The following is a 19,969-nucleotide window of genomic DNA, read 5'->3' as shown; positions in this document are numbered from 1 at the left end:
GGAGTGGGCGCAGAGCGGGGCTGCTGGCACGGTCTCTGGAACAGAGATGGGTCACAGGGTGGTGGTGCTGAGCTCCTGGTTCCTGTCATACGGCTGCACTCTCAGGGACATCATTGTGCACAAAGATTAATGAATGCAGAGAAAGTCAAACTAAAATAACTCCATTGCCCTGGGGTGGGGCACTAACCGGGGACATGTGGGTTTGGGGTTCTTCTCCTATGATTGTTTCTTTATTTTATCTACGAACAAAGGGTGGACAACGTAAAAAAGCAATCCAGGAGCACAGACCAAACCCCAAGACTTCCCTTGCCAGCTCAGTCTCCAGTGTGAGGTATTTCTTTATGTGCTTGTTCCAGGTCCCAGATAATCTCTGCTTCTCTTCTCTGTGTGGGAGCTGCAGAACACTTCTCCTTAAATGGAGGTAGAACACGTAGACTTGAATCCTTTAGGTAGAACAGGGAGTGAGCTCTGGTCCTTTTCCTCTTAGGGAGCATGCCAATGCCTGGGCTGCTTTATCTAAGCTGTGGGTAAGGCTGCTTCAACTTCTCCTGTGTTTTAAGAGAAAAGAGTGATTGGCCCCAAGACCTGAGCAGACAGAGGGGGTGTCTCAAGTAAGAAGTAGTGCTGGGCAATTCAAAGGAAAAGTTTGGCTAAGCAGATGTCAGGGCCACTGACTACGAACCAAATCTCTGTATGGGAAGTCCTGATTTGTCAGTGCACTTTGCTGAAGGAAAACCTCACCCATTTTTCTTCAATCTCTGTTCCCTCCTTGCAGAGAAGGGTACAATGCGTGGCGAGATGCAACCAAACCAAGCGATATCCTCACTAAGCTATGTAAGGACTACAGAATAAGTGGACCCTTCATGCGGCCAGGGGAGATACAAGTAGGAACAAAAGTCTTCAAGGGACAGACAGTCTTCACAGAAGATGAGAATGGTGAAGTAGTTCATCATTGTTCAACTGCATTGTAGCAGTACCAAGAGGCTGCCCAATCTGTAGCTGGGGCCCTGTTGGGCTATACACCCTAAAGTCAGATTACTAGAGTCTGTCTCTGCTTTGAAACACTCATACAACTGTGGTGATGAAGGCTATGTCTATATTAGCTATTACCATAGTCTAATTGCAGAGAAACTATAGGGTGAGGCAGTTACTGCTGATGACCTGCCATCCCCATAGTAGGTGTTGGGGGATACTGTGGACTAACTTCTGCCTGATCCCAAGGATGGGATGCCCAGGATTGGTTGGAGTGCAGGGGACCCTCTTGGAACATGTGTTCTGGCTTAGTTTAATCTGAAAGGAGTGCAGCTTGCATGCTCTGAGATCCTTCCACACAAGCAAATCGAAGCATGGAAATTCAGGGAGAGTCTTTTCAAAAATGCATTCTCTGTCTAAACTAAAATACTAGTGTAGACAGACCCAAGAAGTGAGAAGAAGGGGGAAGGGAAATACAGATGTGAAGTGAGTTATTCAAGGTCAGACTAGTCCTCTGACCACAGTTAGGTTCCAGGCCACTTACCTGCCAGTCCTACCTTACCTACTTGGCTTTCCTCTCTGCTGTTTTTTCCTCCTCTTGATCATTATCACTCTGACTGCTCTTCTGAATCACTAACACAGCACTGTGTAAATCCAGGTATCTGTGGGGTCCATGAATCCAGAGGGCAGGACAGAACTTGCTTTCAGAGCTCCCAGATTAAAAAGAGGGAAAAGCTACCAGGAAGTTGAGTGTCCATATCACATAGGGGTGGAGTGGGACAGAGCTATCAGTGAAAGATGTCCCTGCACATGGCAGGGGGGTTAGACGAGATGACCTTTGAAGGTTCCTTCCAACCCAAACCATTCTATGATTCAGTTTTATACTTTATACTTATACTTTATACTTATACTAAAAGAGATGTGAGGATGGAGACTTTCAAGGGGAAGGAGATGGTCTTGGAAACAGTAGTGGACACTGTGGCAGTGTAGGAAAATCTCTACTCCCTTATCTGTGTTTATTCGTCTTTGAGCAAATTCCCTTTGGCAGCTACAAAATGTAGCTCACACGTCAAGTGGAAGACTGCTCAGGTAGCACTGTTGAAGGGAGAAGAGTTGATCCATTTTTGGTTTCTTGGCCTGAGAGAGATTTATGACTCCAGTATTGCTGTTAGTTTTCCTCACTAGCAGACAACTGAGTGAGACTGTCAGCAACAGTATCTCTCAATCAAAATTCTGGTTCACTAAAAAGAGCTTCAGACAAATCAACATCAGACAAGATGATGGAAACCAAAACCAAGGAAATACAGAACCAGTTGGCACAATCCAAAGTTTTTTAAAATGTTATAAAGAAATAGTTTACAGCATACAGTCTTCTGTATGATCCTTATCCAGACTGCTGTTCTGACAAGTACATCTGGGTCCTTATTTCCTGCTGGGTTCCTGTGCTGGTCATCATTTGGGTCTATAAAACTAACAAAGACCACAGATTTGTGCTATAGAGGAGTACCGAAAAGGGGGAGCAGTACCATTTCCACTTCACAGGTGGAGAAAATTATACTTGTGGGCCTTACATCCAGCTTTAAATTGCAAGGGAAAGAATAATTTAACTTTGCTCTAGGAATATAGAAGATAGGATAGGATAGGATAGGATAGGATAGGATAGGATAGGATAGGATAGGATAGGATAGGATAGGATAGTTCAGCTGGAAGTGACCTACAACAATCACCTAGTCCAACTGCCTGACCACTACTCCCAGGTAGTTTAGGACTACCTGTAGCCAACGGGAAGAAATAAGTATCTTTAGAGGGTGAAAACAATCTTTAGATAGGTGCCTGAGAGATGATATGGGTTATCAGGGGACAATCTATCACAGAATCACGGAATGTTAGGGGTTGGAAGGGACCTCTGGAGATCATCTAGTCCAATCCACTGCCAGAGCAGGTTCACGTAGAGCGCATTGCACAGGAATGTGTCCAGGCGAGTTTTGAGTATCTCCAGAGAAGGAGACTCCACAACCGCTCTGGGCATCTTGTTCCAGTGCTCTGCCACCCTCAAAGTAAAGAAGTTCCTCCTCATGTTTAGATGGAACTTCCTATGACCAAGTTTGTGCCCGTTACCTCTCATCCTGCCACTGGGCACCCCTGAAAAAAGACTGGCCCCATCCTCCTGGCACCCACCCCTGAAGTATTTATAAGCATTAAGAAGATCCCCCTCAGTCTTTTCTTCTGCAGACTAAAAAGACCCCAGTCCCTCAGCCTTTCCTCATAAGAAAGATGTTCCGGTCCCCTAATCATCTTCGTAGCCCTTTGCTGTACCCTCTCCAGCAGCTCCCTGTCCTTCTTGAACTGGGGAGCCCAGAACTGGACACACTACTCCAGATGCGGCCTCACCAGGGCAGAGTAGAGGGGGAGGATAACCTCCCTCGACCTGCTAGCCACACTCTTCTGGATGCCCCCCAGGATACCATTGGCCTTCTTGGCCACAAGGGCACATTGCTGGCTCATGGTCATCCTGGTGTCCACCAGAACTCCCAGGTCCCTTTCCACAGAGCTGCTCTCCAGCAGCTCAGCCCCTAACCTGTACTGATGCACGGGGTTATTCCACCCCAGGTACAATACCCTACACTTGCCTTTGTTGAATTTCATAAGGTTCCTCTCTGCCCAACTCTCCAGCCTGTCCAGGTCACGCTGAACGGCAGCGCAGCCTTCTGGTCTCTCCGCCACTCCTCCCCGTTTTGTGTCATCAGCAAACTTGCTGAGGGCACGCTCCATCCCTTCATCCAGGTCATTGATGAATATATTGAACAGGACCGGACCCAGTTCTGACCCCTGGGGAACACCACTTGTTACACACCTCCAGCTAGACTCTGTGCCACTAAGCACAACCCTCTGAGCTCTATCTATCAGCCACTTTTCAATCCACCCCACTGTCCATTCATCTAAGCCACACTTCCTAAGCTTGTCTATGAGCATGATGTGGGAGACGGTGTCGAAAGCCTTGCTGAAGTCAAGGTAGACAACATCTACTGCCCTCCCCTCATCTATGCATCCAGTCATGCCACCATAGAAGGCTCTCAGATTGGTCAGACATGACTTCCCCATGGTGAATCCACGTTGACTACTTCTGATAACCTTCTTTTCCTCCAGATGCTTTGAGATGATGCCCAGAACGACCTGTTCCATCATCTTTCCAGGGGTGGAGGTGAGGCTGACTGGCCTGTAGTTTCCTGGGTCTTCCTTCTTGCCCTTTTTGAAGACTGGAGTGACATTGTCTTTCCTCCAGTCCTCAGGCACTTCGCCTGTTCTCCTGTCCTTGCTATTGACGTTGCCTGGCTGAGTAGCGCAGGCTAAAGACCTTGCTTTTAGCTGGCTAAAATTAGATGAAATACATCACATCTCAAACACATGTCAGTGCACAAGACGGAACTAGGACTCATAACAACAGGGTCATCCTTCCTCCCTCTCTGAGCGATTAGGAAGGGCTTAATACCTACTGTTTAAATCCCAAACAAGCATTTTGTCTCCTACCAATGTCTTAACTTTCTTCTCAGTCGGGTACTCCTCTCCTAATCTAGGAGACATCCCTCTTCAGAAGTCTGGGTTCCTTTTGTGTGGAGCCCACACGAAAAAAGAGAAAAGAGAAGCTCAAGAGCTCAGAAGGCTTTCTCTGCTTTCCAATATCCACCCTACCTCCAATATTAGTGCTGGTGCTTCTTTGCGGTGCCGTTCTCTGGGGTTTCCCTTTGTCCAGTGGCCAAGCTGAGCTGGTCAGGAGGTGACATGTTCTTGCCCATGGACTTCAACCCTCTTCCTTAGAGGTGTGATTTGGTTCTCCACAAGAGTCTTTGCTGTTGCCATCACAAGGCAAAATGAGGTGTAGATACAACTCCTAGTGCCTCTTTACTGTCAGCTCTGTCAAAATCCAAGTCTCCTTGTCTTTCATGAACCATAAAAAAGCCTCACATTTGCAATTTTCTGTAAAAAGAGTAGTTCACAGGTTTCTTCCGTCTTCCTGTTAGAAACTGATGCTGTGAAATGATTAGTGAAATGATTTGCTGTGTTTTATAGATAAATTACTGCCTAAGTGCTAATCTTTTAGTTACCCTGGTAGGTACCCTTATTTACAAGAATTAAATGCATTTCAAGACCCATCTTTACTTAGCTGGGATACATAAAACCTTCCTTTTAACTCAAACAGATTTTTAACGACCATTTTTAATAGTTAATGGAACATATTACCAAGGAGTTTAACATTATAATTCCGCTCTTTTTTTTTATTTTTTTTATTTTATTTTACTCTTTCCTATAGAGGAGCCAGTTGAATCATATGAACATCTCTCCTTAAAGGTTTTACGTGCTTGGGAAGAAATCCCTGGAGCTGGATACAAACTGGTCCCGGAGCACATTGAGACTCGGCCTCTCTACCATAAGGATAAGCCAGGCATGGAACAGGTAGAGCAGCTCAGAGATGGTGGTGATGATAGACCCAGGAGCAGTTTTCCTTACCTCCAGTTACTGTGGTTTCTATTTGTACCTACAAACTTACAGAGACAGCATCCAAATGTTGTGCCATACACAAGACTGTACAGTATCAACCTGCAAATTGTCACACATGTATGTATACAGCCAGTTACCTAAATACACAGTAATCACACAAGGTGTGACTGCATATTTTCATTCTTTTAAATGCTTTAGTTTATTAAATTAACACAAACTCTGCTTGCATTTGGGCTTTGGTTCTTTTTTTTACTTTCAGCACATACTATTTTTATATGGATTTTACCTTTAAGTTGTCAATGTTTGAACTAATTTCCAACTTCACCAAATTCCTGAGAGATTGATAGAATATGTGTATGAAAAAAATATATTGTATAGTAAGCTTATAGATGAAATCATAGTTACAGGATAGTGGGCTGGTTGGTGCTTATAGAAGAAGAGGTGGTTTTGGACGTCAGAACTACATTTAAAGCCTTTTAAAGTCTCTCTAAAGTAGGGTTACAGAGGTGTTTATCTCTTTGTTTTCAAGGGTCGTGTACAGATGTGGGTCGACATGTTTCCTAAAGATATGCCTCTGCCAGGACCCCCAGTGGACATTTCACCAAGAAAACCCAAAGGGTAATACTCCATGCATTCCTCCCAGCACAGTGGCATAAGTCTTCAAAGACTGAGTCTTTCCTAAGTGTCTGGAAAGAACTACAAAAAGAAAGAGCTACCACAACAAACTTCTGTGATCCTGAGAAAAGTTTTCTTAGGTTCACAGGACTTCAAGTCAAAAGAGAGCATCTAGTTTGTTGTCCTCCACTAAACAACTCAAAGAACTGTTGTTGATTTTTTTCAGCAAGGGCTATCACACACCTCTTTTAGAAAGATACCACTTTTTCATACAGAGATTGCAGGTGGCTAGAGGCAAGAATCCCTTAATAACTCTGATGTTATCATCCACTTGTTGAGCTGAAAGAAGTAATTCCAGTTTCACTACCTCTTTCAGCTAGATAACTTACTTGACCCTGGTAAAGATCTTTAATCTGATGGATGCAATAGTATTACACCTATTGGATTTCCAGCACTTCGTTCAAAGATCAAGAAACACATAAAGCAGCAACAGATAGAAGAGATACATTTGGAATAACGTCTCAAATTTCACAGAGATACTTATGCTGCTTTATATGCAAGACTACACATAGTTCTTCAAGCTAATTGAATGTTTGTAAATGAAATACAAAAAAGACCAACAGAGTTCTCAGCCCATCCTGTATCAGCTTTATTCCAATATTTTAGCAAGGCTTTTCCTGAGAATTTTATGTCTGAAGCAGGATCAGGTACTATTCCTCTATTATTTATGTTTGAACAAGAAATAATGTAATAAAAACTTGTTTCTTTTCCTTTCCTTTTACAAAAGCCAAGATTTGACAAAAACAAGAGTCTGTGTAACAATCACTTTCTTCAGACCAGAACTTTCTATAAAGCTCTTTAACAACAAGCATTTTCCAATCCAAAAATATTTAAAACTAATCATACCCACAAACCCAAATTGTTGCTGCCATATTTGTAGTCTACAAAAGCAGGGGAAAATATTGTCAAACCATTAATTATGGGAAAGAAACTAAATATGCAAACATGAGTGACACATTTTGATGAGAAATGCATATTTACTGCAGCAAAACAGGCTCCAGGCTCCGTAAGACTTCAAACACTTTGTGAAAACATTTCTTGTTGACGATCTTCAACTGAACAAGGAGCTAATGGAGCATTGCAGATGAAAGTTTCTTTGGCTAGTGCAGAGGCTTGATTTTCATGGTTGACATCTCCTTAAGAGCTTCATGACTTAGGGTATCTGGTAACTTCTGGGGCAAACCGTTTCACCCCTGAGATTGAGGCTATTTCCAAGACAACATATGTCACATCAGAAAAATCATATGTTGGTGTTCTCAAACATCATAGGTGGGTTGTTTTTTTATTTTGCAGTTCATACAATGACTCAAGGAATACCTAAACTTTTAAGTATCAATTTTTTATGTCACCTGCAACATCTGTATTTCAGTTCAAGCTTCCAGACCTTTGGATGGCCACCATAAACGTCTGTATGCAGGGAGTGCAAAGGATGGGAAAGATTTAATTCCTTTTACTGTTGCTTCTAAAGATTATTGCACTTCCTTAAATGAAAATATCTCTAAACAGTGCTTCTCTTCCCTTTTAATGCACTGGATTGCATAAAATACAAAGTTTTTAGGCATTTCTTCTGAAAAGCACCTCCCAGGGAGCTCTGGTTTTTATTAGCAAGCTGCTCACTGTTTTGGAGACTGCTCTGATGATGTTGTTCAGATCCACTTTGCCTCCTTTCATTGCAGCATTTTTATGAAAAGAATTGAAAAGGAACAGGCATATAAAAAGCAAGGAATTTTCCATCCCTCCAAAGCTGGCAGTGACTCCAACTGTTGTCCGGCATACACCAAGGGCTGAGAGGAGCCACCATCCCCACTCTTTCACTGGACTCTTGTAAACAGAAGAGGCCTGAGGCTGATGCTATTTTAAGAGTTTTGCACAAATACGACATTTCTCACTTTATAAAAGCATGATTTGATATAGGTTTCCATTAGTGTCTCACCAGTCTCTTGAGTGTACACAGGCCTACTGTCTTTTCTTTTTCAGCTATGAACTGAGGGTCATAATCTGGAATACAGAGGATGTAATTCTAGAAGATGAAAATATCTTTACGGGGCAAAAATCAAGTGATATTTATGTAAAAGGGTAAGTTCTTCAAGACCTGTCTTCAAAAGAACATGTAATATTTCATTCAAAAATCAGGTGAAAAAGTTATGTTGTGAGAATATTCTATAAGCTATTTCTGTGACCTTGGCATTTTGCTCTAAATGCCTGCCCAAATCACTCATCTATATTGGATACTGCTTCTTTTTTTTCTTTTTTTGCCTCTTAAAATCAAGTAACTGTAAAATGACACTAGTCATTACTCCCAGAGATGGTGCAAGAAGAGGACCAAGCCCACAGCTTAGCAAACAGAGATCAAACACTTACAGAACTTGAACTGTAAGAGCTTACACAGATGCAGAGAGGTTTGACATAATCAGAGAAGAGGTAATTATGACCACATTAGAAACAAGAAAGCAGGTGTTTGCCAGGCTATTTCTATTGGAAATATTTTCTAACCTCATGTGGGGAGCATGTGTGGGTGAATGACCATGGTCATGCTGGGGAGAACATCATGTGGCCATTTTCTCCTCTTCATCTCCTTCCTGCTGCAGACGAAACATCTGTCACAGCTTCACAGATGTTACTGGGATAATCAGTAAACCGTATCACATAAATAAAATTAAAAGAGAGAGAGAAAGGGGAGCTTGACACTCAAAGCTTTTTCCTGAGATTGTAGCAGGTTGCTTCTTAAAATTGCTTTGCCTGTTTTGGAGTACTGCTTTGCAGTTTCTGCTTCTGAGCAGGATTTGAATACAAGTACCAGGGAGGGGTGTGGGGAAATGATGGCATAAGTGGCAGTAGGAAGTAGTGGAAATCGCAGGTGCGAGACTGGTCTTAGATTTCTTGTTGTGTTTCCACTACTAGAGATTGAGATTAATATGCCAATATGAATTGTGTTATTGTGGACTCCTGGAAAAAAATCTGAATTTGTGGAGTGCTAGGCATATGGAAAAATGAATTTCCCTAAAAAGCTGTTGCAGTATTGCCAATGACCAAATGTAAAGAACTGGAGGAGGAAGCACTGGGGCTGATGGAGCAGGGAAGGGAGGATGTTTTCCACTATGCTGGTTCTGAAAATCACATGAACATAATAAGAAATCCAAAGTAAGCATAAGGACAGGGCAGTCTGGTAGCAGCTCTTACTCCTGTGTAGGATACATCTACATGCATTTTACCAGGGAAATTTGCATTAGCTCTGACCAAGCTGTGTGGGGCACCAGGAGTGGTACCACTCCTTTGGAGCAGGTGACATTAGCCCAGGTGAAGCATGCACTAATACAACCATATGGCCCCCAGCATGCTGCAAGTGCAGTTATTGCACACACCGGCTGAGCAAACCTCCCTTTGCAGTTCCCTGAGAGGAGCTACTCTGAAATCACTGGTGTTCACACAGATATATCCAACTTAGCAATAAAATGACATGTTCAGAGCAGTAGCAGAGTAGTTCTGAGAGGGCAAAATTGAGGAAATAAATAGGGAGCCAGACTTTGTGCTGAACTGTGTGATAACGTGAGGACATCACTATCAATGCCAGAGCAGTCTGACAAGGAAAGCCAGGAGTGGATAACTTTTTGCTTCTGTGCCTTAACGATGAAGACACAAATTTCATTACGTTCAGACAGTGCACATGGCACTGAATCTGTCATCAGGCATGGATTTGCACTGGGGGTAGTGCCAAGCTTGGGATTGTTACTGTTTTTCCCAATTCCTTTTTAAAATAATGGGGCTTGCAGGGGAAAAGCCACTTTTTGGAAGCAGTGCAAGCTGTGACAAATCATCTTCAGAACTAAAACATACCTAGCTGGATCATTACCTCGGTGGAGCTCTTCAGAAGATAAGATTATCTTTAGGAAAGTGTTGTCCTTTTGTAACACAGCATTGCACATCAGATATTGCGCAAGCTGTAGCAGAAACCAAGAGGAAGTCACAAGAAAAAGCAGGGAGACTGGTTTATTTATTTATGGCATATTTATACCCCCCAAACCACAACTGCAAATGGTTTAGACTCTAATACTGAGCACTTAAATCAGTCTTGGGACATTAACATGGAGTTTATTAGTGTGGCACAACATGAATACAGGGTGATTAGTAGTAGGTAAATTAATGGTGATGTCTCTGCCAGTCCCAGACAAGACAAACTTGGCCAATAGTAAATGGCCAACTGGTATTTTGGGGTCTGATCTAAATAAGAATCACATTCTCACTCTCACATTTTGATCATCACTGGACACTGCTGCAGCCTGTGCCATGGTTCGGAGGTAGCTGAGATCCCTGAGCCAGCACTGTCACTGTGTGTCACAGTCCTGAACGGTGTGTTACCTCGTAGTGGTTAAAGAGAAATCAGTAAATTATCATGCCTGTAACCAAATAACGACAACCACAACTCCAGCTCCCTCGGTGACAGCAGTGTATTCCACTATGTGCTTGCCATAGGTGGATAAAGGGCCTGGAAGAGGACAAGCAGGAGACAGATGTACATTACAACTCCTTGACAGGAGAAGGCAACTTCAACTGGCGCTTTGTGTTCCCATTCTACTATCTCCCAGCAGAGAAACAAATGGTGATTAGTAAAAGGGAAAACATATTTTCCTTGGAGAAGACAGAGCGCAAAATACCTGCTGAACTGGTGCTTCAGGTGTGGGACTTTGAAAGACTGTCTTCAGATGATTTCTTGGGTAAGTGTGCAATAGATCTGTCTGAACTAGATCTGTCTGAGCTTCACCTGAGGTCTTCCCGGACCTGTATTTTATAGAGGTATGTACAAAGAGGTGTTTGAGACCCAACTTTTGCTTGTGAAGTGCCACATTGCAAACTCACACATTTCTTGGAGATGGAATAATTAGGAACTCAGATGAGACAATGCCAGAGCAATACAAATGAATGGCTTTATGCTACAGAGAGATCCCTGGCTATGAAGCTTGGGCCCAAGCTGCTGCATTGCTCCACGTAAGTTACCTGGAAGCTGCTGTTTGCACGTGTTCAAATCTGTTTGGTCTCTGAGTGTAATCACATTACTTCTCCCTCCAGGCACTCTTGAACTGAACCTAAACGGGTTCCCTCGAGCAGCAAAGACAGCCAAGAGCTGTGACCTAGGCATGGTTGTAGCAGCAAGTGAAGAAAACAAGATCTCCATATTTCAGCAGAAGCGTGTCAGAGGCTGGTGGCCTTTCATCAAGGCTGGGGAGCTCACGGTAGGCAGCTCACTACAGATGAACAGTTTTTCTCTGGGGCTGATATGCTCTGCTGAGATCCTGAGACAGACAGATGCTAATTTTGAATATGACTTCTGAAAAGCAACCACCACTGGCAAGACATAGGAGTCCTTCAAATGCTTCAGTAGTCCCCCACAAATTTGGTTCAGATAATCCCAGGCAACCAGAGCACTTTGGACTTTTCCTTTGCTTTCTTCCACTGTTTGACTCGCAGCACACTGGATGAGTAGAGTGAAAAATCAGGTGTTTCCAGCCAACTTTATGTCAGCTGAGGAAATCCTGGCAGGAATTTCACCTGCTTATTTATTTTTTTTCTATCTATTTCTCATGTCAACCAGGGCAAAGGAACTGATTTTGGAGTCTATCATTATTCTCCTTGCTAGTGACATATCTCAAGTAGAAAGAGCACAGTCCCCTCTTCCTGTTGAAGTGTGCTCACTAAGCCAATATTTCTTTTGGTTTAGAGGCAGGATACAATTGCTATAAAGGAATGAAAGGACAATGACAGCTTCCCCCAAACTCTATGAGACTTGTTATGTTAGAAATATCATCCTAAGAAGAACATAAATGCTGCCACACAAATTTTCATTTACCTGAAGCCTCTAGCGTAACAAGGCTTGCAGCAGGGTATAAATCTCATTCAGCGTGTACCTAGCCATTTATCTCAGGGTTTTCTGCTGCAGCTTCTTTTCATAATGTTGTAGTGCTTTCTGTGTATAATCTGGAGCTACACTGAAATTCTCAGTGTTTAACACAACTTCTCCATTTTCCCTGTCTTTAAGGCTCCTTTGTACTGTTACAACAGTACAGGGATCCTCAGTATGAATGGAAGACAGCTCTGCTCCTCTGTTTCTTAGGTGGAGTACATGTAGCTAGGCATGAAGTACATCCCAGTAGTTAACTCTGCACATGGTCTTTGGGGCATGTCTAGATGAAATGGGCCATGTCTACATGAAGAACAGCATGAGGCAGAGTAAGCTAGTGAAGAAAAACCCGCACTGATGTTCTCACATGGCCACAGAGCACTTCAGGAGCTTGGACCTGAACCTGGGCATCCGTGCAGCCCAGTTCTGGGATTAGTGTGGTTGGAGTCTTTTTAGGTCCATCCAGATCCCTGTGAGGACACAGACCAAGAGCTACAAGCTACCTTCCTGTAGTATAGCCCTCTACAAACTCACCTGCTTTGGCCCTTTTTTAGGGGATCTCCCTCCTTCTCTAGGCTTTCATTGACTCTTCAAGGGTTTTCCTAAATCTCACCCTTCTTTCATATTCTGTTCCTTCCAGCAAGAAGAATGCTTTAATAAAAAGTGACATCTTCAAGTTCATTGCCTTCTTCAGACTGAAGATAGCTGTGTACTTTCCATGGGTTTAGTGGATGGGCTCCACTTGCAAATCCCTGATTTACCTCCATTTTATCAACTCTTGTACAATTGATTCTCTTTCTCCCAGGCCACTTTCATCTCTTGATCCCCTTGTCTTCCACATTGATCCCTTTTATCTGCATCCTTCTTTTAGTTCAGTTCTGTGCTGAATCCCAGCCATAGATTAACACTTTAGTTTTTGATATCCACAAGGGTATGGGGTAGGAAAATAACAAATACATGAAAATCCATTTGTCTGGTTTTCATCCATCACAGATTTTATGAAGCTGATTTGATTTACCCACTCTTAATTGTTACTGGAATCTTTAAATCTCTGAAATCTTCTTTTTTTTTTTTTTTTCCTTTGGCCTAATTAAATCTGTAGTGGAGATAGTACTGAAGAACATATCTGGATGAACAGAGAAAAAAGAGAACATCTCTGTAAACATAACACAGACAGAATTATCAACAGATTTGTTGCTGTGAGTACAAGGGAAAAACAAATATTTAACCCATATTTAGGAAGCTCTAACTTCTATAGCAGAAGTTACAGTTGATACTAAGAGTCCATATAACTCAGATTACATATTTCTACTGCAAGGTGTAGCAGACATGATCTTTTATAAGTGCTAATATTTTATTGGTCACTCAATAAGCTTTAACAGCTTGTCACAATGAAAACAAGCAGTAAACCACCAGTTATATTCCATTATGACTTTTCTGAATTCTAGAAATTATCAGTAAGTTGGTGCTGAACAAAGTTGTCCTTTTGTCACAGCTCTGAGTATCATCTTCTGGCCGTCCATGAAGAAAATTGACTCTGAATCCACCTGCCAAATGCCTATTCTTTTAGCTTGAACAGAGCTCTAGGACTACATGACATTTTCTGCACACAGATCTTATTTCTAGCCACCTTCCTTTTGCAAGCTGAGACCCCACAGCTCAACTGCTCCAGCTCTTGTGACTGGCTGATTTTCCCCCCACTGATGGACTGCACCTTGTCCAAACCAGCAGCACAGCTTCCAGCTCAGCTGTTCAGCTCTGCTGGGATGTGTGCTAGAAGACGACAGGTCTGCTCAGATGAATTATGTTGTAATTTAGGAAGCAGAAAAGATATTTATGGGTCTGGAAGAAAACATACTACCTCTTTTTCCTCATGGTCCTTGAGCATAAGTCAGGAATTTGGTGCTTGGGTTTTCCTTTGTGCTTTCTCTTTATCTGCAAAGACTTTCTCTTATTTTCTTTAATCAAATTCCTTCGCCCTCAGCTGGTTTCATAATTTCTCCACAAGCTGAACCCTGCTGTGATTTAATTATAATAACCCAGGACTGGCTGCTTACATATCATCTTTCTGATCCAGGGCAAAGTGGAAGCTGAGTTTCACTTAGTCACAGCAGAAGAAGCTGAGAAGAATCCAGTAGGCAAAGCTCGAAAGGAGCCTGAGCCCTTGGAAAAACCCAAGTGAGTAGCAGCACGCTCATTAGACAAGCTGGGGCAGGGGCGTTCAGCAGGAGATGGGGAAGAGCAGGTCTCCTTGCTCCTCTCCTGGCTTTTCTCCTCTTTCTTGCTGTAACCTTGAGCAAGCCATTTGGCCAACTTGTGCATCACCAGGCTTCCTTGTGATGGGGCTGGCTGCTGGCACTCATAGCTGGTAGCACCTTCCAGGTTAGCTGAAGTGCCTTCCTCTGGAAGCCGAAATAAATCTGCCCATCTGTCTCCAACTATAGTTCACACATGGACTCATTCCATAGCTGACCTGGCATGTGATAACCTCTTAAACCATCATAACCTATGCATAGACAGATGATATTTATTATGCTAAGTGGGTAACTATAAGCTATTAATGTTTAAGTGCTTTAAAATGACTGTATGAAATATTTCCTCTGTCCATTTTTTTTTTTAATATGACCATTAGGAGACAGAGTCTTAGCATTAGGAAAGAAGAATTTTGGATATTAGGAAAAGTTTCTTCACCAAAAGGGTTATCAAGCATTGGAACAGGCTGCCCAGGGAAGTGGTTGAGTCACCATCCCTTCAGGCATTTAAAAGCCTTGCAGACATGGCACTTAGGGGCATGGTTTAGTGGTGGACTTGGTAGTGTTAGGTTTATGGTTGGACTCGATGATCCTAAGGATCTTTTCCAACCTAAATGATTCTGTGATTCTGTGATTTTATAATTCTAAGAATTATCTGCACACATTTAAAGGTGCCTGAGTTGCTACATATCCATGGAAAACTGACCTCTGCATACATCTAGTTCTTTTTGCATTAATTAATCACTTGCAGAAAAAGGCACATAAAACATGAAAATCACGTCATACAGGAATGATACGACTTTAACAAATCTATCTCTAATTTTTTTGTACTTCATAATCAAAGAATGAAGATGCTTATTTTTCATCATAAGACTTTTTAATGAGAACATTTTAAGTGGTTTAACAAAGGCAGATGATCTAGAAGGAGCATTTTATCTTTCAGTATTTGTCACATTAAAAAAATATTATCAGCTGAGATTTTTGCATTCAAAAAAATGTACTTCTATTCTATTTTGGCTCAAGTACTTTGTTCCACTAAAGTAATGAGCTGGATTTAAAAAAAAAAAAAGAGAGAGAGAAATCGATGTTATATTTTCTTTATATATATATATCTCAGGATAAACATGAAAAAGGAGAAAAGAGCATAAAGGTGGAATTGCCAATACCCCTACAAAGGGTATAAATTTAGCCTGAAAATTAGAGATATCAGAGACTTAACCTTGGAAAGACTTTAATCAATCATTTCACCCAACATCTTTACCCAAAGGCAGGATGATCTATGCCTGACAGATGTCTATTTGAAAGATTCCCAGTAATGGAAACTAAAGCACTGTCTTACAGAGAAGAGAGGACTGGGATAGCTCTGAAATATGTCTGGTGGGAAGCAATCAGCCTAGGCAGATTTTAGAGGGAGTGTAGTGTATAACAGAAAGATTATATGCCCAGAAAGTTGTCAACAGGATGCACAAAGGCACTTTCCCCATTTCCTCTCATTTTTTCAGGCGCATCCCACGCACCTGAGGCAGCCTGGGACTCCAGGGCTCCCTGCATTTTCAGCTCAAGGGCATTTTATCTGCAAATGTGCTGTTGGGCCAAAAGGTTGTCACTAGCCTGGTGGCCCCTTCTCTGTTGCACAGCCAGCCTGGAGGTGTTTTGACCCAGAAGCCACAAAACCAGAGTTTTTCTCAAGATCTTGCACTGAGTAATCAGAGATGCTCCACATCTAGGTTTTTATGATGAAATACACAGCCAACACATGGGTCAACTCACTTATACTCTTAATTGAGATGTATGCCTCAATTAAATTAAAATTAGGGGGGGGCTAGTCTCACTTGGCATTACCCATCACAGAAGCAAGCCATTCAGGCTCCTTGTAGCTGTTCATGTACAGGCAGGCGAGTCATCCCATTTACCTTACACACATATCTTAAGATGGGAGCTGGGGAAAGAGATGAGTTATCCTCCAGAAGGTCCTTCCTCTCCACATGCAGATAGCCCACATGACTGACCAGGCTGGGCATCTAAGTTTTAAAGTTAGGCAAAACAGATCCTAAGGTTACTAAAGCAATATCAGCATGTGGACAGTAAATACTGTTTTAGCTAGACACTCACTTACTGGAAAGAAAATAAACTCACAGCTGAAGATATTGCATGCCTCAATTCCATAAAGCTGGTATTAAAGTTTACCAGCTCAGTGCCCCTGAGAGACAGAATATGTGGTTCATACATGCAGAGTAGTCGAAATCAACCAAGAGATAACAGATAACTGTTTCTGCCCTTGAAATCAGTTCTCTTCACGAAGAGCTTTGTGTCAGAACCTCCATATCTCTATGCCAGTACTGTAGGTGCACTTTTTTTTTTGCTAATCATGTAGGCTCACACAGAGAAGCAGAGAAATTTTCAGATTGTTTTGCATAATTAAGTTTTTAAATTAAGAAACAAAATCATTTCAAAACCAAAATTTTCTTCTAGGAGCTAGTAAGCAGTAGTAGACTCTTTATGTACCAGAGCAAAGATGGACAAAGATTAAATGTCTGGGAACTAAAGAGAAACATGCAAATGAGAAGTAAGGTGCAGTGAGTGTAATTTCCTGCTGGCCAAAGCACCATAAGGTTATCCATCTCTTTATCTCTGCTGATCAAGACAGGATGCTTTTCTGACGCCCTCTATTCTAACAAATATACTGCTATAACTGGTACCAAATTCTATTGCCTGTGTTGCAAAGAAAACAAATTAAATTAGCAACAGTCTGGCTTTTTCCCCCTGTCTTTAAAGGTTATGAAAAGCCCTTAAGTGGTTGGAACATGCAGACTAATGGTTTTGTCACTCAAGTATGTGATTCAGTAAGTTTTACTCTTTAGGTTATCCATTTTTTAGTAACTCCTTTTAACCTGGAGGGCTTTTTTGTTGACTTATTTCTGAGTCATTTCCACCTCAATATAAAATACAGACTTTAATTAAAAGATATTCAGTTGGCCTTTTAAATTTATAGACTTTCTGTCACATTGACATTCACTTCCACATGCTGAATGCTGAATTCTTCAGATGACTAAGACATTGCTTAAATTCCTTAAACAGCTTTCTGGAGTGAGACACAGCCGTTGGTTTTTGTGACCCACAGTCCTAATTTCATTCCCCTTACTGCTGCACCATCTGCGCAATTACAGTGATACTGGTTAAGAAAGACAACCTGCACTCAATTTTGAAGGTGTTAATGTTGCTCCACACCACCATACTCTGCAGGTCATCCAGTCATGCAAAGCTGACAGATGTTGCCTCAGCTCATCACAGGGGTAGGGCTGTTGAAGTCAGAGGCATAGTGACCTCCCAAGCTGGGTGGCATGCCAGAGGAGAGACTATGCCAACATTTTTCCTAAGGAGAACATTGTTTTCCTCTCTGTATGCAGCCAGCTTTGCTGTACAATGTGAAGAAATGTCTGGTTATGGAGGAGAATACAACACGGGGCAACATTTGGAAAAAACTTAATTGTGGAGTGCAGATATGCTCCACCAGGAAAAGGTGGCTCTTCTTTATGTACCCAGGCAAACTACCTAGATTCTGGGTTTCATCTCATCTCCTGTTTTCAGGAGGCCTGTTTTAAACTTCCTTCTGAAAGTATGCCATTTTGGGCCATATGCCAGGCCTGAGCTGGCTCTGCCTGTTATGGCATGGTGATTATCACTGAACAATCAGATTTTTTGTAGTGGCTTATTACTCTTTTTGTGATGCGAAATTCCTTGCAATGATTAGAAAGCTTTTGTACTCAAGTTTGAGATGTCTGCATTTCTTCTTTAGGATTTTTCATGATCTTGTCTGTAATTTTGAACCCCATATCTTGCCTTAAATTGGAGTAGTTATGAAGTGTGAACTGGAATTTCATTCTGAGTGGTGTGTGGAGCTTGGGCTCAGGGACGGGTGGAAGAAGAGTGACCCAACACTATGTGAAACTCGTGGAAGTTCCCTCTAAACTCTTTAGTGGGTTCCCAGGAGTTAAAGGTCCTTTTTAGACTCAAATACATATTTTGCAGTGGGGTAGCTTTGGAAATAGCTGGATCTGCCTTTACAGAAGTTTTTCTCTTTTTCTTTCTTCCTCTTTAGCCGACCAGACACATCCTTCTCTTGGTTTGTAAATCCTTTCAAGTGTTTGTATCACCTGATCTGGAGAAATTACAAGAAGTACATCATCATCGGCATAATTCTGCTTATTCTCATTGTCTTCCTGGTGCTCTTCATCTACACACTGCCAGGTGCAATCAGTCATAGGATAGTTGTAGGATGAGTGTAGGTTATGGCTCTCATTGTAACCAAACATATACAAGCACTTCAGTTAAAAATAAAAGTCAGGCATACAGAATTAATCAACCTGAAACATATCTCATTCCTTGTAAAAAGAAAACGTAACTATTCATATCAGAAACTGGAGCTCTCTTAGAATATTTTAACGTCGTCTTTGGCTGCTCATTCAGACCCAGCCTTAATGTACCTTATCATTACTGTACTGCTGCAGCTTTATTGACAATGAAAGTTTGATTCTGCACCTAAAACTGAGTATGAAAGTAAATTCCTTAATGCTATGCAGAAACTGATTTGTCAGTCAAATATTTATTATTACGGACAAATGATTAAATATTAAGAGCAAAATCTGTACACAAAGATAAATGTATAATTCAGCCTTTGCATGGTGTTGTAATTAATTATTTGAACTGTTTTTCAATGACCTTATAATGGCATAATTATTTTAAGATAAAAGGTTTATATAAAAAATAATCTAAGGTTAAATTGTCTCATTTGGTGTCATGTGCAGAACTCATCCTGCACCTCTCAGTAGGAGCTCTGTGCTCTATAAAGACATCACACACAGTTATATATGAGGTAAGTGTCGGTGACAGGGAGAGGTAGAAACAGAGATGGAAAGAACATTTTTCAGCTGCAGTTTGAAAGTGCTGAAGGTCACTGGAGGAGAGGGATCAGGAAGATGAAGACTCAGCCACAGGCACTGCGGTAGCAAATGATCCTTGTAAAGGAGAGGGAACAGGGAGAATCCTGCTGCTTGATGAGCAGAGGGAGAGCAGAATGGAAAAGAGAAGGGCTGCAGGTTGGAACAAATCATGGAGGATTAAAGAAAACAAGGAATAAAACCTTACACAGTTGTCAATGTGAAAATCCTCATCCTACTTAAGAATACAGAAATGCTGCAGCCTGTGTCATGCACAAGGCAAGGCTTGATGACTTAATGACCCCACTTGGCCTTAAAATGAGTGATTATGAATTTGAAGTAGCTATAGAAATCTCCTCTAGCCTCATCCATGGTTAGACTTGTTGTAAAGGTAACCTTTGAGAAAATGCTTTCCATCATGCTCTGCTCATACAAAGTGTGAGAACCCTTTGCAAATTTTAAAGTACCAAAAGGCAAGAAAAAGAAATCTTAGAAATGCTGATAATTCTTCCAAGCTCAGGATGCAGGAATAGAAATGTAGGCATCTGCATCATTCTCAGAGGCCACTTCTACGGGAAGCTTGTGTGGTACTGCTTGTACCTGGCCTGTTAAGGCTGTGCAATGAGCCTCTGTGTTCCCCTCTGACCTACAACACAGGTAATTGCATTATTGTGAAAAATTAATGTCAGTGAAACTTCCACAGAGAAAATATTTTACATTTAAAAAGCACTTTAGAGGCTTAT

The 19,969-nt window shown here is 41.8% G+C and overlaps 1 protein-coding gene across 1 annotated transcript in view; it reads left to right on the top strand.

Moving 5' to 3' along the window:
* The window catches only part of FER1L6 (fer-1 like family member 6), an 81,397-nt gene extending 62,828 nt beyond the window's left edge, over positions 1–18,569 (top strand). The window contains exons 34-41 of the mRNA XM_059836317.1: positions 776–936; positions 5,282–5,424; positions 5,999–6,087; positions 8,122–8,220; positions 10,615–10,856; positions 11,209–11,372; positions 14,115–14,215; positions 18,389–18,569. Of these exons, the coding sequence (XP_059692300.1) occupies positions 776–936; positions 5,282–5,424; positions 5,999–6,087; positions 8,122–8,220; positions 10,615–10,856; positions 11,209–11,372; positions 14,115–14,215; positions 18,389–18,569 (1,180 nt within the window). The remainder of the gene's footprint in view (positions 1–775; positions 937–5,281; positions 5,425–5,998; positions 6,088–8,121; positions 8,221–10,614; positions 10,857–11,208; positions 11,373–14,114; positions 14,216–18,388) is intronic.
* The last annotated feature ends 1,400 nt before the right edge of the window (positions 18,570–19,969 follow it).

This window comes from Gavia stellata, chromosome 3 (genome assembly GCF_030936135.1).
Source record: "Gavia stellata isolate bGavSte3 chromosome 3, bGavSte3.hap2, whole genome shotgun sequence".
NCBI classification, from domain to species: Eukaryota; Metazoa; Chordata; class Aves; order Gaviiformes; family Gaviidae; genus Gavia; species Gavia stellata.
The sequence above is the reverse complement of the archived record's forward strand: the minus strand, read 5'-3'. Positions and strand labels throughout refer to the sequence as shown.